The sequence below is a fragment of the Anopheles moucheti genome, chromosome 3 (assembly GCF_943734755.1).
Source record: "Anopheles moucheti chromosome 3, idAnoMoucSN_F20_07, whole genome shotgun sequence".
Classification (NCBI taxonomy): Eukaryota; Metazoa; Arthropoda; class Insecta; order Diptera; family Culicidae; genus Anopheles; species Anopheles moucheti.
Genome location: NC_069141.1, coordinates 4475285 through 4493475, shown reverse-complemented (window position 1 = coordinate 4493475; position 18191 = coordinate 4475285). Strand labels below are relative to the sequence as shown.

The 18191-nt window shown below is 44.9% G+C and overlaps 4 protein-coding genes across 5 annotated transcripts in view; 2 read left to right on the top strand and 2 right to left on the bottom strand.

Annotated features, from left to right (window-relative positions):
- Nucleotides 1-6: 6 nt before the first annotated feature.
- On the bottom strand, nt 7-595 carry LOC128301035 (thyrostimulin alpha-2 subunit). The gene is made up of 2 exons (XM_053037334.1): nt 502-595; nt 7-428 (listed from the first exon to the last, which is right to left on the bottom strand). The coding sequence occupies exons 1-2, from the start codon at nt 593-595 to the stop codon at nt 157-159; spliced, it is 366 nt and encodes a 121-aa protein (XP_052893294.1). The 3' UTR covers nt 7-156.
- Nucleotides 596-2294: 1699 nt separating this feature from the next.
- Nucleotides 2295-3061, top strand: LOC128301034 (thyrostimulin beta-5 subunit). Its single transcript, XM_053037333.1, has 2 exons — nt 2295-2684; nt 2763-3061. Exons 1-2 carry the CDS (start codon nt 2295-2297, stop codon nt 2871-2873), a joined length of 501 nt encoding a protein of 166 aa, XP_052893293.1. The 3' UTR covers nt 2874-3061.
- A 51-nt stretch (nt 3062-3112) lies between these two features.
- Nucleotides 3113-6901, bottom strand: LOC128301033 (serine/arginine-rich splicing factor 7). 2 transcript variants are annotated; one of them, XM_053037332.1, is made up of 3 exons: nt 6626-6901; nt 6042-6535; nt 3113-4519 (listed from the first exon to the last, which is right to left on the bottom strand). In XM_053037332.1, the coding sequence occupies exons 2-3, from the start codon at nt 6431-6433 to the stop codon at nt 4234-4236; spliced, it is 678 nt and encodes a 225-aa protein (XP_052893292.1). In that variant the 5' UTR covers nt 6434-6535; nt 6626-6901; the 3' UTR covers nt 3113-4233. The 2 variants fall into 2 exon arrangements, with proteins under 2 accessions (XP_052893292.1, XP_052893291.1); XM_053037331.1 differs by having other exon boundaries at nt 6042-6439.
- A 2019-nt stretch (nt 6902-8920) lies between these two features.
- LOC128305000 (cGMP-dependent 3',5'-cyclic phosphodiesterase-like) overlaps nt 8921-18191 on the top strand; it is a 44329-nt gene continuing 35058 nt past the window's right edge. Inside the window, exons 1-2 of the mRNA XM_053042269.1 lie at nt 8921-9747; nt 11464-11580. Coding sequence (XP_052898229.1) covers nt 9436-9747; nt 11464-11580 — 429 coding nt within the window. The 5' untranslated portion in view covers nt 8921-9435. The remainder of the gene's footprint in view (nt 9748-11463; nt 11581-18191) is intronic.

The window sequence follows — 18191 nt, the reverse complement described above, 5'->3', positions numbered from 1 at the left end:
GTACACCATCCCAACGAACCAGCGAATAGCATCCCATTTTGGTTTCGAAGCAAGTGGCTCAGAGGTAAATAAACGAATCGAACGAATGGCACCGATTCACATGCTCATGACGAGGGAACGATTGGCGGCCCCGATCTCGGACCGCTCCAGCCCTAATTAATCCTTTTTGCAATGGTAACAGGAACAGTTTGTGGCCGACTTGAAGGTCAGATTCCGGATACCATTAACGCACAGCACACGCACCCGCACGTCTTCCGTCTCCATGATGTTGCAGCACTGTCCCACGGATGTGACAGGCTGCGGAGGTTTGTGGCCGACGAGTGCGAACGGAGCTGACGGCACGGCAAACGATTCACAGAACCCACGGCACGCATTGGTGGTGATGGTAAACTCGACACAGTCCGGAATGCTTATCTTTCGCGTGTGTCCTGCAAATGGTGGACGCAACGGAGCGTTCGTGAAAATCGGCCTACCACTTTCAAGCAAACAATCACTACTCACCCACTTTATGGCATCCCGGCTTCTGCCAGGTTTCGCGTGCCTTTACCAGCATGAACGCACAGAACATAACCGAAACGAGGCGAAGCCATGACATTTTTCCAACCTTGGACGCCCGGAACACCTCTAGTTATTAGGTCTCTGGTGACCACCTTACACTTAACGTTTAAGGTACCAACACGTACAGTACGTTTACAGCAGATAGCAGCTAACAGCCCGTTGGGCAAACTGATCTGGCACTGGACTTTTACTTTTAGGAACCCGAACTCATCCTCATGCTGGGAGCCTTGGGACACAGAAGGCTTGCAGCACTTGTTGGAGTATATGCAAGTCGCTCAATCCTACACTGATGACCGCTGGAAGCGATGGCGCAACGTTTTATACTCCCGGGAAGATGATTCCCCCTTGAATCTTCAGTGTCTTTGCTGAGCATGCGCAAACTATTCCGTGCATGAGCTGGGGAAAAAATGGTGGATTATAACGGTCAGGAACGAGATTGAATTGTCCTTAACGGGGAAACAGCTGATGTACAAACTTCTTGCGAATCAGTAATCTCAAATACTGCTAAAAATAAGGCTTCATTGTCCACTTCCCAGATGTCGACGATGTACAAGACACGTGTTGGAGACGTTTTAAACGGTGATTTGAATAATGAAAACAATTTAACAAAAGCACGAGGTGATACAAACAGCATAAATTAAACATTCTCGTTATTAAACACATCATTAAACAAATTAATGGCAATGACATTGGATGGTCCCCTTGGTTTTTGGGACGTTTCTTGAGGAACTAAAGACTCGGGAAAGTTTAGGAACTTCCAAGTTTTACTCGATTTTTTCACCCACACACGACGTACATGATTCAACCACTTTAATTTATTATTTACAATTGCATTGATTCAATCTCATATCGCCCTACAAGACAAAAAAACACCCCACCGTAGTCCCAAAGGAACGAAATTTTGGGGAAGTGAATCGGTCAAACAATTTCTTGCCTGGATGGTGATCAAATTCTCTCGAGAGATGACGATGGTTTTTTTTATTACTTCATCTTGCCTCTATTTCAACAACGCCAATTGTTGTCGCAAGACGCGCCCTGCAGCTAGAGCACACGTAACCTGCCAGTTTTATTTTTATCATTACACCAATGGACTCCTTTTTTCAGAGATATTGCCATATCTTTTGTCAGCTTCGTAGAATTTCAATAATTTTCCAATTGTCCTTGCTCACTTGACTGCCAATCGGATTAAGGGGCATTTGCATTTTGTCTTCCACTGCATCCTGTGGTGGTAGGACACTTGAACCTCAGCTGTATGCTGTACGAGAATCAGCTGTTTCTGGTGTCCCTATGTCGAAGATTAAGCTCCGTTGTGGATTGCGAACGGGCTGGGAACGGCATTAAGCGAAGCCCACGCGACGGCTACTGGATGAGTTGTCACTTTGCTCAACTGGCGGGACACGGTCATGTGCGCATGTGTTCGCCAAACGAAAAACACACACTCCGGAACGGGCGGAAACGTATAAAACCGTGCCATCTTTGAAACGACAGCACTATTGTACATTGGAGAGCACCGCACAACGGAAGTGATGGAAGTAGTGATGCCGTATTTGAAAGAAGTGTTAACCAGTTCCTAAGTCTGGACCGACAGTCCCTCGTCTAACCCCTTGTTCCTTTCTTTTCAAACGCATCCTTTTCCACCAGCAATCCACCTTGCCGTGCGTGTACATGTGAGAAAGTGTGTGGCTTTTAAGTTGCTTTGTTCAAATTTGGTTCCAAACACACTCTGGTGACACAAGATGGCCGGAGGTCACGGGCGCCTGTTGCTGTCGGCGCTCTGTATGATCCTCACGCTCGGTGGTACATCATCGGAGCCGGAAGCGGAGCTGGCGGATCGCCCGAAAACCGCGTACCTGGGCTGCCACAAGCGGCTGTTCACGTACCGGGTATCCCAGACGGACGGTAAGGGACGTGAGTGTTGGGATCACGTCAGCGTACTGTCCTGCTGGGGTCGATGCGACTCGAACGAAATCTCCGACTGGCGCTTCCCGTACAAACGGTCTCACCATCCGGTGTGTGTGCATGCCGGACGAACGAAAGCGGTAGCGCTGCTGCGCCACTGCCATCCGGATGCGGACCTTGCGGCACGCCAGTACGAGTACATGGAACCGAAATCTTGCAACTGTCAGGTAAGGGTTGTAGTGTTGGTGCGGGATTCAGAAAATCCTTCCCTTCAAAGCACTCAATTCAAACTTTTCCTCCATCAGACCTGCTCCAGTACGGATACGAGTTGCGAAGGACCGAAACAACTCAACACCGAAGCAGTGACAAAGATATTTCAGATCGATGAAGAAGACACGGAACCGGAATATCCTTAAGGTGTACCGAGGATAAGCTCCTTCATTCCCACCCCGTCACATTGGTAGCCATTCAACGTGTGTAGGTGTGTAAAATTGAGCCCTTCTTCCATATGCCGTGACGAGTCGGGACCCCAGGCACATGCTCCAGCAGCACGACGCCAAAGGAACAGAACGATACGCAACATGTATTTTAAAGCTAGCGCGACAGAGATATAATAATAAATGCGTTATTTTTATGCCAACCATGAATCGCAGTGTTCGCTTTACGGATACGTTCGTCTAATCTTCTCCCCAAGCACATTTTCGAGACAGTATCGTTTTAAATTTATTCACATACACTCTTTTGCTTAACACTTATCTAATCGCCACGAGACAAATAAAAAAGGTATTAATTGTAATTACAAATCATAAAATATAAACGTACTCCATTGTTGTACTTTTGGGGGAGCGGAGATGGATAACCGCGTTGCTGTGTTGGATACGAAAATGTTAACTGAACGTCCTGGTTTGTTTCCTGCTTTCGATCATTTCCCGCGTAAAGTTCGCTTCGTTTCGGTTTAACATACAATTGATAAACGGAACTATTGAGTCTGTAATGTTGTCTGTGACACATTGGTTCACGCTTTGTCCATGCAACTAAAATTCAGCCTAGAATCAGTGACACAAACACACATGCTACGCGTATCCTAATTCGTCGATGCGCACACACCCTCTCCCACCGCAGAATATAGGCGCCCAATATATTGAAGAAAGTAATAGAATGAAAGTAAATGCAAATAAATCCACACGCACACGCGTTAGCTTGATAGAGAATGTCCTTATATCTGGTATTTGTTTGTTGTGTATTGTTTTGTATCAGAGTGAGTAATGAAAGATCTTCTCCTCCCCTTCATGCGGTCGGGCCGGTATGCAGAGTTTGCTTTTGTGGAGGGTTGAAAATATCTACCCTCCCGTCCTGTTTTTTGCTGTTACTACGCCTGTGTTACGAACATACTCGGTGGTCTGAAAGTGCGTACTAATTGTAATGTCGCCTGTATGCTTTCCCTGTCATAATCTCATCATTATTTAACCTGCCTTCTCGCTTTGTGAGTATCTTTGTAAACAGTTGGTCCGCATCAACCACCACCGTTTAGTCCGCTGCACACACCGAAAGGCGCGATTAGAATGAATTGTTAGGTAAGAATACGGATAATTTCTTCGCGTTCCTCTCTGGCCGTGATTAAAGTAAGTAAGTTGCTACACATTCTTATTTTTGTCTTTCTCGTCATCATACCACACCTACAGTAGAGAGAAATTAGAACCGTCCCTCACAATGATGTTGCTTGCTTGCTTGTTTTTGTTCTGAAAGTTCTTGTGGCGTTCTACAGTTCGATAGCGCTTAGTTGTGATCTCCATTGCGATGGCGGGAGCGCGATCTCGACACCGATCGCGACTGTGAGCGTGTGATCGATCGTTTGGCCGACCTGGAACGGCTACGCGATGGGCTGCGGGATACATTGCGGCGTGGCGTTTTGCTAACATCACGGCTCAGTGACCGGTTGTTAGCCACACCGCCGCGCTTAGGCGTTGCCTTGGACCGAGAGCGTCGATCCCGGGAACGGGAACGGCTGTAGCTGCGCGAGCGTGTACGCAGCTCACGCGATCGTGACCGTGGGCTGCGCGATCTGTGTGAGGAGTTAAAAGGAAAATGGAAATTAATCGATCGGTATGTGGGCTGCTGCGCGGTGAGTGGTATTGTGGCATGAAACGTGCGACAAACTTAATCGAATTGAGAAAAAAAGAACACGCGATGGATATTAACGGCTTTTTGGAGTGTGAGTTTGGTTTTGTTTATATCTTACAAACGGTAGCATGCGATGTAGTATAGAGATCGTTGAAGATAATGTAAAAGAGATCATCTAGAGATTTTTTCCTCAAACATTACAACCATATACTTCAAGGAGGTGATGTTTAGCTTTCATTCACAACCTCTTGGACATCCGAGAGTTTCCTGCTGCTAATGGTGTGAGAGATAAAAGATGGCAACACAACAAATCAGAGGGATTATCCGCGCAAGGGATTAATTTTTACCACAAACACACTCCATGTTTGTATGATTTACGGCCAAATTGCGACTCCATCACACACGCGCATTAAACCGATAGGGTTTTCGAGAAACGCATAACCCAACTTTCCGACACAGCTCTCTTCAGCTTCCTTGCCGCTCGTTTCCCGACCGAGCGTACCGATAATGCGATAACGGGGGGTGTATAACAATGGAAAAATACGGTTGAAACATGTTAAAATTGGAATGGCTTAACTAAACAGGAAACACTCACGCGATTCACTTGCAGAATTCAAGAAGTGGTGCTCTAGTAGCGCTCTAGCAGTTGTCTCTAGAACAGTGAAGTCGTAGTAGGCACACAGCTATTATTGCAAGCAAAACCATGGCAGAGAAGATGCGTTCGATCGCGTTGCCTTCGACGACGGAACCAGAACTCCGAAACAGAAGCCTCTGGCCCCTTTCTTTACTCTCTTTCGCACTGTGACGCACCACCACGCTGTCGAAACAACCTGGCTGAGAGGACGCTCGGTGTGGACGCGCGCGCTGTGGTTCCCCAAACATTGCTTAGTCCGGCCATGGGACGGGTTTTTTTATCTTTTTATCGATTTGGTGAGCTCTCTCGACCGTTTGCAAAACTTGGCCTCTTTGTTTCTATTGTTTGTTTTTGGTCTGTTTTGTTTTGGATTTCAATCGATTCCTATCTTTCCGTCGTCGGCTCTAGTAGCTACGATGGATAGCAAGTCGCTTCGATGCGGAACGCTGCCTGCGGTGGCTTCGCTGTTGCTGTACCGGGTTCGACTACTGTTGAGAGGTGGAAGCAATAAGGATGGAGTTTGTTTGTTTTTGCTTTTTCTGAATGTGTAATTTTGAAGGAACCGGGGCCGGGTTGGGGTGTAGGATGTTTCAAATGTAGGAGGCACACATTACGGGCAAGTAAATTTTCATGGACTTCAATGAGGAAAAAGCGAACAAGAAGCAAATGCACTCATATGTGATGACCCGGTCGCAAAAATAACAACAGATGAATTGACAGACTTGCGGTGCGAAAAGTACAAAACAATCCCACCCCGTCGAATAAAAACAAGCAAATATGCTTTCCCCCATTTTGGTTTTCGCGCTTTCCGCCCATCCATGTAACCTACCTTTTGCGTCCCCTGCGCCCGGAACGTGCGCAATCGCGTGCAAAGTGGCCGCGGCCGCCACACTCGTAGCATCGATCATCGGACTGGAACCGGCCACCTTTGCCACCGCCGCGCGGTGGTCCACCACGACCACCGCCCCTTCCGCCTCGTCCCGTCGATAGCTCCACCCGGGCCCGGCGGCCGGAAATGGTACGTCCATCTAGGCCGCGCACTGCATCCTCGGCGTCCCGTGCATCCTCAAACTCCACGAAGGCGAAACCGGGCGGGTTGCGGGCGACCCACACGTTGCGCAGCGGACCGTAATATCCGAACGCTTCCTCAATGTCCTGTTTGCTGGCATTGTTACCTAACTCACCGACGTAAACCTTGGCGTCGTGCGGGTAGCGAGACATCTTTGACTGATTTTCGTGAACGTTGCGTTCCGAGCCGGCGCGTGTTGTTGCAGAGCGAGAGAATTGGATTGGCAGAGAATAGTCAGCAAACAACAATGTTTACTACAAAACTACATTAATCACACGGAACTTGGATCGTTACATGCAGCAGTAATTCAACAAAATGAAAAACGAGGTGCGTAAGCAACATACCATACTTTGCAAACCGGAACGGGTTCTTTAAATGAATCCTGCGGCCGACGACGACGACGACGCTACCGCTTCCTTCCACCCCAAGCCGCAACGAGACCCAACCAAAACGCTGATTTACACTCGAAGAAGCTTAGCAACGGGCGACTTTTCTACAGCAAACTGATTGTGCGTTGTTTCCCAAGCCCGGGAAAGCTTTTTCGCACGGTTGTGAAGTAATAAAAATGGTCAATTTGCCTTTTTTCACCAACTCGGCCGAAACGCGGCAAATGTCGTTGTTCTTTCACACCAAACAAAAAAGATGTCCGCTTCGCCGCTGCCCAATTAACGTGCTGGGTAGAAAATCGACACTGACAGCTGTCAAACGGTTCTGCGCCTTCCGGATGACACCGTTTTCGCCCGTTCCTCAAAAAATTGTGACTTTTACGGTGGTAAATTTATGTGTCTTATTTTTGGAAACATTTTTAATCATTTGCGCAAAAATTTGTTGTATTGTGAGTGCAATTCAAAGGTTCCTGCATAAATAATTATTATTATACTAAAGAAGACATTAAAAAATATTCTTAAACATTTTGTGTTTGTCAATAAATAAGAGCGCTTTCCAATACATCAGGTAGCGACGTCGACCTTCACACGAAAGAACCGATACAAAATCCCATCCGGATCGTTCTTTCGTAGCAAGGTCTGACTATCCAGCTACGCGGTAAAATAAGTCTATACGACCTGGTCGTTTTAATAACCGTCTTTAAAACGATTGAAAATAAGTAACCACATGGTAAAGTGACTACAATTTTGTAAGCGATATTTTCAGAAACTTTTTTCATGATTACAGAGAAAAATTTACTTAACTCCCCAAGGTCGAGTGCCGTCGTCTGCCGACCCAATATTAATACCATTGTTAGTAGCTAAAACTCAAGAGATTGTCATATACCACATGGGCTACATGAAGGAAAACTCATCAACAAATTCGTTCTAAATTCAAATAACGATTAGACCATTCAAACACTTCCACTTGCACTTCAAACACTTCAAAAGTATGGTATTATGACTTCCAGTATTACCAAACATATTGATTGTATCCAGCGAAATAAATCCTCAAAAACATTTTCTCCCACCTAGTGCATCCTTACGCACCGAAAATCCGGCATCGGATGTCCCCAAAACACGGCTCACGTTAAACACGTTTGCATGGGAAAAGAAACCGGTCTCCGGTCGTAAGCCGCCAACTGGCGGAGCATGAACGAGAGCGCACTGCCAGAGCGCAAATGCACGCTCTCACCGCGAAGACGGCTCCGTGTTTTTACGCAACAACTTCCCAAGTTGATAAGAGAGCACGGAAAACCAAAACAATGCTTTAGTCTCGCGAGTTTACTGCTTCCGTTCGGTTGGGTTGTGACGGTCCGGCAGCCCTCAGATCATGCTCGAAGGGCTCCGGTTGTACGGTGTGCGTCTCCATGTGCAAAAGAAAAAAGGATCACCACGCTTTAACGCATAAACGTTGCATCGCGACCGTGACCGTGAAGAGGTTCGGCTACTTAACTGCCACGAGCGTGTAGTTATCTCATCGTGCGCACGGACGAATCCTTTAGCGGTGGTGTAAGAAAAGAAAGCGCGGCCACAGCAGAAAGTGCGTGCTAAAGCTGGCAAAAATAAAACCGCGAATCAGATAAAAACGAAAGCAAAGGTCGGCCGGAGCGGACGCTGGTTTTGTAGCGTTGGCTAATTTATCACACCACGGGGCCGAATATTTATCCCATCACGTGCGTGCGTTTCTTGGCAGTTTTATTCTCGCAGCCCTTTTCTGTGTGTGTCGTTACATAAATTGATCGAACAACGATCAATTACTTCGTCGTTGTGGTTTATTTATTGTGGCGTTCGTTAAACAGTCCTCAATATAAAAAGAACACACAGATTCGAAAATTCGAATAAATCAACTTCGGACAGTGCGTATCGATGTAACCGACTACAAACGATCATAGTATTCGAGTCTTTCGCACAAAACGTGCATTTCGCGCCCTTTTTAATGTGTCACTGCTGTCACATGGTAGTGCCGATGCGAAATCAAAACATAAAATGTTATCACTCCGCCTGCGGGTGCTTCTAACCTAAACATAATACATCCTGCTGCCCCACGGTGTAGCAGCAACAGCGTGAGTCAATAAAAAGGCCGGAAAAACGTGCGAAAAATCTTGCAACCAAATTGGGCGCGCACTGATTGCAATCAGGGGGTTTTGTAACCGAAATGCGTCGAGCACTCCGATAGGAGGTGTAATTTAATTACTCGGTGTGTGCGCTTTTTGTGTGCTGTTGTTCATTGTTGCTGCGGGTTTGCAAGCTATCGGCACTTTATCACGCAGTGTTATCTCGTGCATGTATTTGTTTGTCGTATTTCTTTTTTGTGCTGTTGTTGCGTGGCGTGTGGTTGTTTGTGAACCGATTGCATGCCGGAGGTTGATAGTCGTGAAATGTGTCGTTTTGCTGCGGGAAGGATCGAGTGTTCCGGTGGTTTTTCGGCGGATGCAAGAGTGAGATAAAGGAAGCAAACGATAAACTAACAAAGTCGCGCTAAATAGCTGCCCAAATAGGCATTCGTGTTCTGTGTGAGTGTGGTTGGTGATAAAATAATAAAAGCCTGTGCATAACAGTAGCCCCGTGTGGAGTCCGTTTGTGGAGTGATACTACCAAAGATAGTAGATCGTGTGTGGTGTACAGAGGAAGTGAGAGAAAGAGTGATAAAGAGGGAGAGCGGGAGAGAGCGCAACGCAGAGGGCTATCACTGTTGAATATAAGTTAATTTAGAAACAAACAGCAAAATGTCGTACAACGCAGATGATTGTCCCGATAGCGGCGATACGGTCGGGACCGGTGGCGGATCAGCGGCAGCAGTTGGTGGCGGTGGCACGACCGGCGAGTTAAATTGCGCGACACCGACCTCACCCGGGATGACGCGGCAGGACGCGGTGGTGATGCACGGTGACGGTGGTTCGATCGATGGGGGCGATCCGGCCAGTATGCCACCGATGGCCGGCTACGAGCCATGCGATCCGCTAATTATCTTGAATCTATTTCAATCCCTTTCCGCCACCACCAACTCGCTGGAGCTGCAGATGAAAATCAATCTTCACGTAAGTGGCCACAGGGTTGTTTTGTGTTTTTATTCGGCGTGCGTTTGTGAATTTGCTTTTTTCTCCCACCGGATCTACTGGCATTGGTCGCGCGAACAGATCGGGTGGATCGCGTCACGGATATGAAAGTGACCAACCAAACCCATTGGAAGTAGCTGTCATCAATCGGTTGATTGTGCGTCGGTCGCAATGGTCGATTGTATTTCCATCCAGTTTCGGTGGGCATAGCAGGGCGCAAAAGGAAGCAGTAGTGGACTTAATTAACTTTGAGGAGATTCTGAAGCCGAGCGTTGATTACATGGCGATACGATATACGAGGTTGTCTGGTTTGTTGATTTTGTTTTCGTGTTGGATAGAGTTCGTAACTGCACTGGTCAAAATGGACGGTTTTGAATAAAGTTTCAGTTAGATACATCATTGGATCTTTAGATATTTGGGGTTTCCAAATGGAAGACATACAAAATGATGCTTTTGTATCGACACCTCAATGTCTAATTGCATTCTTCTTTTGATTTTATAAGTGATCTTAAAATCTGTGAGTTATGTGTCTTTGATACGCAATATACTAACAGACTTCATTGTTTGTTGATGAGATATTAACACGTTCAGCGCCGTGTTAATAACGTTGAAGGCAATTTCCATAGAACATTACCCAAATGGGGGTGGATGATGCAGCACTGAACGTGTTTAAACTGTATATTTAAGAAATTTAGGCAGTCAGTTAAAAAAGGATAGTAACTACACACTGCTTACATAATTAAAACTGATTTGAAACAATTGGGAATGTGTCAACGTTAAAGGTGGAAACTCCTGGAAACTCCAGTGGAAAGTCTAGAAGCCTAGACATTTTTCACCCTAATACCAATTTGAATACGTCTTATTTGCATAATCTTTATCAAACTATCGTACCACCCTTTTTATCGAACGATCTCCACTAGAGTAAGCATCGCACTTGAAGCTTCCCACTCACCTCAATGATAATCCGCCCCGTTCAGGCACGAAATCGGTCATAAAAGCGTGTTTGGTAGAGCCACCGAGCCACACGTTTTACTGCTAATGGTCCATGGGCTTTCCGCTTATCGCGTGCTCTCCTCATTCGTCGTTCATCTGCGAAATAGCAGCAGCAGCAACACAAATGACATCGTTAGTGTCGCCCGCCAAAAACGATCATCATTACAGAATCTGTCCGGTTTTTTTTGTCGGTATGGTTAATGTACGCGCAAAGTGCTGATGAAGTGCTGATGCAATCTGCGTAAAATGGCCCTACACACAGAGATACAGAACAGTCAGATCGCTACGAATGTCAGGCGAATTTCGAGCAGGCAAAACTCATCAACGATATTACTAAACAGCAGCGAGCGCATGGTGTATATGGTTAGAGATAAAGGTACACATTAATCAATCCGGAAGTGCGCCACACGGTTGTCTCCGGTGGGAGATCCGCGTTGAGTAATGAATAAAAACCTGATGTAGAATGGGCACATCATTATTGGAGTATGATTGGAGTATCTCAGCGTGGGCTATGAAGCGAAAACAATCCAGATGAACACATTATGGTTATCTTGCAACTACTTCTTCCATTCCGTCAGGCATCTTGTATGCTGCTTAAGAGCTGCTTAGCAGCGTGACGATTTTGTGTTAACTGTTTACAAATTATCCAAGCACGTCTAATGGTATTGAATGTGTTTTATTTTTTCTCTTCTTTCTCCCAAACAGCTGAAGGCCCTCACGAAATCGCCGTACGTCTTTCTCGTGCCAATCCTGCATTCCAGCGAGGAAGGTCTCATACAGGTCATTAACGATAACGTGCTCGAAAAGGAGATTCGCTTTTCCGTAAGTAGCTTCCCTCCCATGGCGCAAAACGTCTCAAAGCTTTTATGTATGCATTTAATGCGTTTAATGTCTTGGGTCGAGGTCGGTTTTAAAGTGTTTATGTGCGTGATAACCAAACCAAACAAAAAAAAACCGCGTACATGCCACCATTCACGGTTCGATTGATCAATCTTTCGCTACACACTGGGGGTCACCAAAAAACGGGTTTGAACGGGACAACGGCGCGAGGTCTTTTGGAGTACCAAAACAAAAAATTAAAGATTTAAAAAACAGCGCGACTTGATTCGCTCGTCTGCATTCGTGAATTCTTGTGATTCACCTTTCTCGGGTGAGCTGAGATTGACGTCGCAATTTACGTCACACCCGGCTCGACAGCTTAGCAGCTTAAAGACTGATCGGTTATCCCTCAAGCAGCTACTGGTTCTGTTGCTGAAGGTATCGAACGGAGATACCTTTGTGTTTTTTTTTTTTTACTGTATCGCTAGTAAATGTCAGCGAATGTGTGCGTTCTTCCCTACCCTTTCCGCGGTCGCTTTCAACCGAGACAATATCATGGGAAGCATCTCTATGATATTGTCATTAGATGGCGCAGATTTTCGTTCCGTCTGGCAGCGCGTTGTTCCCGTGTTTTGGTTGCCTTTTCTTTCTACACCACACAGCATCCTCTCCGCGTGTGCCAGATGTTGTACCAGCTGTCCATTATTCTCGTGTCAGACTGACTGGTTGAAAACGTGCCGCGAAGTGAATGCGAGAACGGAAAGGGAATGGCACATGTCTCGTGAGAGATTGGCAGAGATTTGGGGCAAGAACGATTGTTGGGGAACTTGTTGCAAAAGGTATGAAATGCTTCCAGAATGCGGAAGTCGTTGAGAGCAATCAATATGAAGTATTAATTGTGTTATTTGCACCGGCGCCCGTTGGTGTATTGATAGCGGCGCCGTTCTTCAGACGACAGAACCGGTACAAAATCCTATCCAAACTAATCATCCGTGCGCAATAATGATTATCCGGTTAGAGGTAAATATAGTCAAAGAAATTTGGCCTCTCTAGACCTCGTGTTATGCCGACAAAATAGTGCTGTGCTTCATGAATCTTTTGAGAAAAGTCATTCATATGACTATTGAGTGAGGAGTCATTCAAAGACTCACAAAAGATTCATGAATCCGCATAGCAATGGCGGATCATGTCCCTTGGCACTCGTGTCCGTTTTTGGCAACTTATGAACGGAGGGTACATGACGGACATGCAAATCTTGACTGATTCACAAATCTTAGAGAATTCATTAATCTTTGAAATAGAGATTCGGATTAATATTAAGTTCAAAAATGTATTTAGATTCATGATTCAGGATTCACCCAAACACAGTTATAACATCTGACTATTGCTATTCATAATCCCATTCGTCGTAGTGAGAATTTCACTTATTTTTCCAAAATTTTGTGTTGGAGGTCGGTAAATATATTAAGAATACTTTCATTTATCCAATTTAGGCATTGTATAAAAATGATCATCACTTACCAAAAGCGTGGAATTCGTAGAATGCCCACCAAAGCTTCCAATGTTCGCACAAAAAATCCAAACCTATCCACCCAGCATTTAATGAAGGCAAATGTAATTTACCCATAACCCCTGGTGCAATTTGTACCATCACCGTCACCGACGGACCCGGAGCTCGCTGTCCTCCTCCTGCCTGTTTTCGTACATGTGTAGTGCAATTACTTTTCCAATCAATTTCTATTTGGACGAATAGATTTCCTTCCGCCATTGGTCGCGTGCTGCTACTCGGCGTAGAGTCGGTCATACGGTGTGAACAAATCGTTTTACCAAATGTGCAGCTATTTATTTCGGGAAGCGAGTGTGTTTTGTGGGTGGCTGTTTGGCGGAGTTTTTCCTCAGCAGCCATAGGTACACGCTCTACTTTTCCATATTTTCTGGGTTTCTGGTAGCAGAAGGTACGGCGGTACGGTATGTTACGGAGAGATGTTTGCTGCTGACACGGGAACGGAAACATTCTGCTTGACGCTTTCTACCAACCGAGATGAAAACCACAAGTGAGAAGATTGGCCTTAAACGTGTCGGTTTGGCATGAATTTTGATGAGCTTCTTACCGCACGCGAGAAAATATATTGAAGAAAGATGATTTAGTGGTTTGCCCATGCTTAGATACACTGTTGTAATGTTGTAAATTCCAATCACTAAGAGAATATATGTTTTGTTTTGCGTAAAATGTTAATAAGACGAAGCGAGACGAGTGTGTTGTAAATGTAATACTCACTAGCAGTTCTCCGATATGATTTCCTGCGGGATCACCCGAGTTTTATGATCCTCCATCAATGCCATTAAATAGTGCTTGATTTCCCAGCGTGCAAAAACTAAACATACTATTGCAATTACTACGAACCACCCGCAACGCAATCCATCCGCCCGTGTGTTTTGCCCTACTCCAGCCTAACACCCCAACGTCCAGGCACACTGCCAGTGCCGTTCGTTGCTTGGGGCTATCTTTGCCCTAATGCTTTCCGCTAATTTCTCGCTTCACTGGGGTCCCATTCAGCTAATTGTTCGGTAATAAGTTAGTTCTGTTTGCCTTCACCGAGCACATTCATCGTTTGGTGGTGTTAATCCACAGCGTTTTGGGTCCTCCGGAACCTGGAGAATGAAATAATTCCAATTCGGCACTGAATAAACAATTAGCGTTGCGGAACGCTTTTGGCAAAGGGGATACCATCTGCCAATAAGTTTCCCTAGTGGCGTCTCCATCGATACACCGTCGGTAGGAATTAAATGTATTTAAGATGTTTCGTGTCATGAGTGTTAGAGAGCAATGGTGTAGCTGATTCGTTACAGCCAGTGGTTATACACAGACCGCACGAAGAAGGAATATGTGTTTTGATGGAATGGAACCGTATTTTCCGCTTATGAGGGATGGGACTTATGTTATAAGGTTTTCTGCACCGTCAACGGTTAGAGATCGAGAGAGCTGAAATACGATGATTTTGACCTATTTTACTTCGGGTTCGGTGCTGGTAGGTAGTTTTCATCACCATGGGCTAAACGTTAGGACATGAAATGATTAAATGTACGTCATATTTTATGCAAAAGTTTCTTAGAAAAGAAGAGCAATTTGTAGTATACATTTGTTAATTTTGGTTAGAATGGCCACTCTGTAGAGATATACTGAGAGAGAGAGAGAAAATTATATGAGAAAAGCAAAACGAGCAGTTCTCTCTCGCGCGAAAAGTGTAACGGAGTATACGTACGATCTTATCAAGATTCGAACTCGTGCCCCTGTTTACGTCGCAGAGAGATCGGAGACTCTCGTTCACGGCTATAAAGCAAGGCAATTATCATGCCTTTATCTGTAATGTGTATTGGTGAATTTGATTGTACTAATTTCTATTTCTAATGCTAAGCCAGGAAAACAGTTTTAAAAAAATTAAAAATAAAGCATATAAATCATTTCATATTTCCCATCACCCAACTATAGTTTGCTGATGGCACTGTTACCTTTTAAAATCCTTACCATGATATAATACGGTTGGCTTGGGCGCCAATATACCATACCGCAGCTTAGTGTGTGTTAACATTTGTCTTTTATGCTTCCATTTGCTCCGCGTTTCCGAAAGTCTGCTCTTTACTGCCGCACCCGAAAGCTGCACCTCTAAAACATCATTGGGCTTATCGCAACAAGAAAGACCCTCGGTCGGTGATAAAGATAAAACCCTTCTCTCCCTTCTCGCTGTGTGTTTGTGTCTGTTTGCACGTTGTTGTTTTTTCTACTCTCTTGTTCAAGCATTATAATGGCACGGCGAGCGCTTTTATCCGCTTTTCTTTTCGCTTTTTTGTTGTTGCGTCTTCTATTCAATTCCATCATCGGTTGATGAGCCGACGACCGTTGGGTTTCGCGCGGTGTGTTTGAGTGTGTGTGTGTGTTTTAATATCGCAATCGATGTAAAGTTTATCCTAGCGACCAGACCGCACACAGCAAGATCCTACTGCTTTACTTAGGTATTTTCTTTTACAATTTTTTGTTGTTGTTTCGTTCTTTCGTGGACCGAGAGCGGGGTCCATTTTGCGCTTCCGCCTAGACGGAAGTGATGTTCCGTGTACCGTAACCCTTTCGAAAATCCAAGGTTTAGAGATAGGGTGGCGCAAAATCGGAGGAGGGGGAGAGAGGGGTGAACCGTCCTCACACACACACACGTCTCCCCATACCTTCTCAACGTCTGATGACGACGTTTTCTTTGGCAAAGGAAGGAAGTAGAGTCACATGGTGGCAACACTGCAGAGACTGCTTGCTGTGTCTATCGCATCGGCTCATCTGTTCATATCGCAATAAATAGCCCCACCATTGACGTCAGCCGGAACCATTGCAGAACTTCTTTGCATTTACAAAAGTCGCAGGGTCAAAAAATTGAGGAAAAAAAAACACGAGTAGGTCGGGTTGCAAATGGTGGGGGTTGAAAGGAGTTTGCAAAATCTGGGTAGCATTTTTTTGTGCGTGAATTGTTTTATCTTTTTTGTGTCTCTTTTGTGAGTTAGATTCCAACACAACACGGATCCTGCAAATATATGCAACACAGAAGAGCTCCCCCTTCCTGAGCTCCTATCGGAAAAGAATAATCATCGTGTAGTGGCGCTTCTTTGACGGTTGATGGCCGTAGATAATTGGCTGGAATGGTTTTTTTTGGTCCTTCTAAAGCTGTGGCCGCAAAGCCACGTCATTAGTAGGTGTTTGTTTTTATTTGTTCACCCAAAAAGGAACTATAAAGTACATAATGTCGGGTCTGTTGTTCTCTCTTATCTTACCATTTACTCGTAAGCATGCAGCAACACTCTCTTGCAGTGTCGTAGACGCGAAGAGATTGAATTTTAAACTGTCCGATGTTCGTACTCGTAAGCCCATTAGACCAAAAGCTTTAGCTAGCTTTAGGAAAGACAGTACTGAACGTCAACAACAATATTCAGTTCTTTCTTTTCTTTGTGCAAACAAAACTTTAATGCGATGCAAATTTAATTGCACAGCCTGGAAGGATAATTTTTGCGGGGCACAACAGTATGGCCGTAGCGTAATGAGCCCTGTTTTGTCCTGAAGCTTACGTTCGTTAAAGTTTGCAGCCAAATTACAAGGGTTTGTCTCGTTTGCCGTTACGGATTCAACGGGGTTTGGTAGCAAATTTGGATAAAATTGTAATTCGGGAAGGTCGTCGTTGGGTCAAGCGAATTTGTGCAATACAGAGAAGCAATACAAAGAGAGAAAGAGAGAGGGAAATGGAGAGAGATGGTCGGTCATATTTTTGACGGAAAGAAGAAAGCTGAGCACAGGATAAAATTTAATTTTCTTTGAATATTTATTATTATGCGAGCGGCTAATTACAGTACAGCGGCGGAGCAAGGTTTAAGAGTTTGATATTTGTTTATTTTTTATTTGCTTTTTAATTACACGAAGCTTATCGTGTTTTTTTGTTCCCCACTGATAATGAACCATTCTTGATAAAATGCTGATATAGCGCTTAGTTGACAAGGTAATTGTCCATGTCCCGTTCAGCTTCCGAAGCGATCTTAGGCATAATAGTGGATAAAGAACCACCTCGAAAGTTGCCAGCTAAGCACCCTTCATGTAGGCACCCGATTGCGTGATTGAGTGGAACTGAATCGGGGAAAATCGGTCCGTTAGGCACGCTCGTAACCGTGTCCTGTTCGAGCCTTTTTTTTCGTTCTGTTTTCTATTTTCGCTTGGGGAATGTATATTGGTTCCCTAGGCGGTTCCTTGCAAAGCGTGAATATCCTGCCGAAAACTGGACCTTGGTATCGTTTCGATTGTTTGTAACGCTGAATTTTCTGTTTGTCGAGCACTTTAAGCCATTTCTGCTTGGTTAGCGATTGTAGTGTGGAGTCGTGAGCAATGTGAGCTGATTGATAACTTTCCCCTATTGATCGGTTCGATACCTTTAGAAGGACATTAGGTTGTTCTAAGGTAGATTAAATTTTGTTCAAGATTTTGCGCCACTTTCTAGCGTTTTTCTTTTAATGGCTACCACTTCAAACATATTTCACTCGAATCCTATCCATCATAACGTGTCACAATAAAAAGGTTTTCCATTTGGCCAGCATTTCACGCCAACGTACATAAACCTTCTTCACACAGCATAGCATCACTCTATCCGTGACGGATATCAACCGCACAGTGTGTACCGCGCCTGAGAACCGTGCGCGTTGTGGGTCGCGCTATGGTGAGGATTCCAGAAGATAAACGTCAAGATTTCCAGGTGTACCGCAATGGCATCAAGCTCCGAAGGTGCCATCGCGTAAAGGTGAACACATAATATGATAATATTTCAGATCCTTTCGATTTGGATTCCTTTCTTTCCTTGTGGATTTGTTGTTGTGGAGAATTTTGAATGAAACGATATTTTTGGCAGCAGAAAGCGGAAACGCACGAGAAGAAAAGCCGCTTACACGACGTTCACGGTGATGGAATGTTGGAAATGAAATGTCAGTGAGGGTTTTCATTTTTGTTTTAATGGAAAAATTCATTCTTTGTTCGGAAATTTTGATGAAGACACTTGTTTTTCTTTCGGTGCTGCTGCCTGATGCTATCCGACCTAAAA

Excerpts from the sequence above, each read along its gene's own strand:
- LOC128301035 (XM_053037334.1), bottom strand. The coding sequence starts at position 595 with ATGTCATGGCTTCGCCTCGTTTCGGTTATGTTCTGTGCGTTCATGCTG. Across the intron at positions 429-501 it reads GCCGGGATGCCATAAAGTGG|GACACACGCGAAAGATAAGC; the intron begins GTGAGTAGTGAT and ends CACCATTTGCAG.
- LOC128301034 (XM_053037333.1), top strand. The coding sequence starts at position 2,295 with ATGGCCGGAGGTCACGGGCGCCTGTTGCTGTCGGCGCTCTGTATGATC. Across the intron at positions 2,685-2,762 it reads CGAAATCTTGCAACTGTCAG|ACCTGCTCCAGTACGGATAC; the intron begins GTAAGGGTTGTA and ends TTCCTCCATCAG.
- LOC128301033 (XM_053037331.1), bottom strand. Across the intron at positions 4,520-6,041 it reads GGGCGCAGGGGACGCAAAAG|ATCGCGCAGCCCACGGTCAC; the intron begins GTAGGTTACATG and ends CTCCTCACACAG.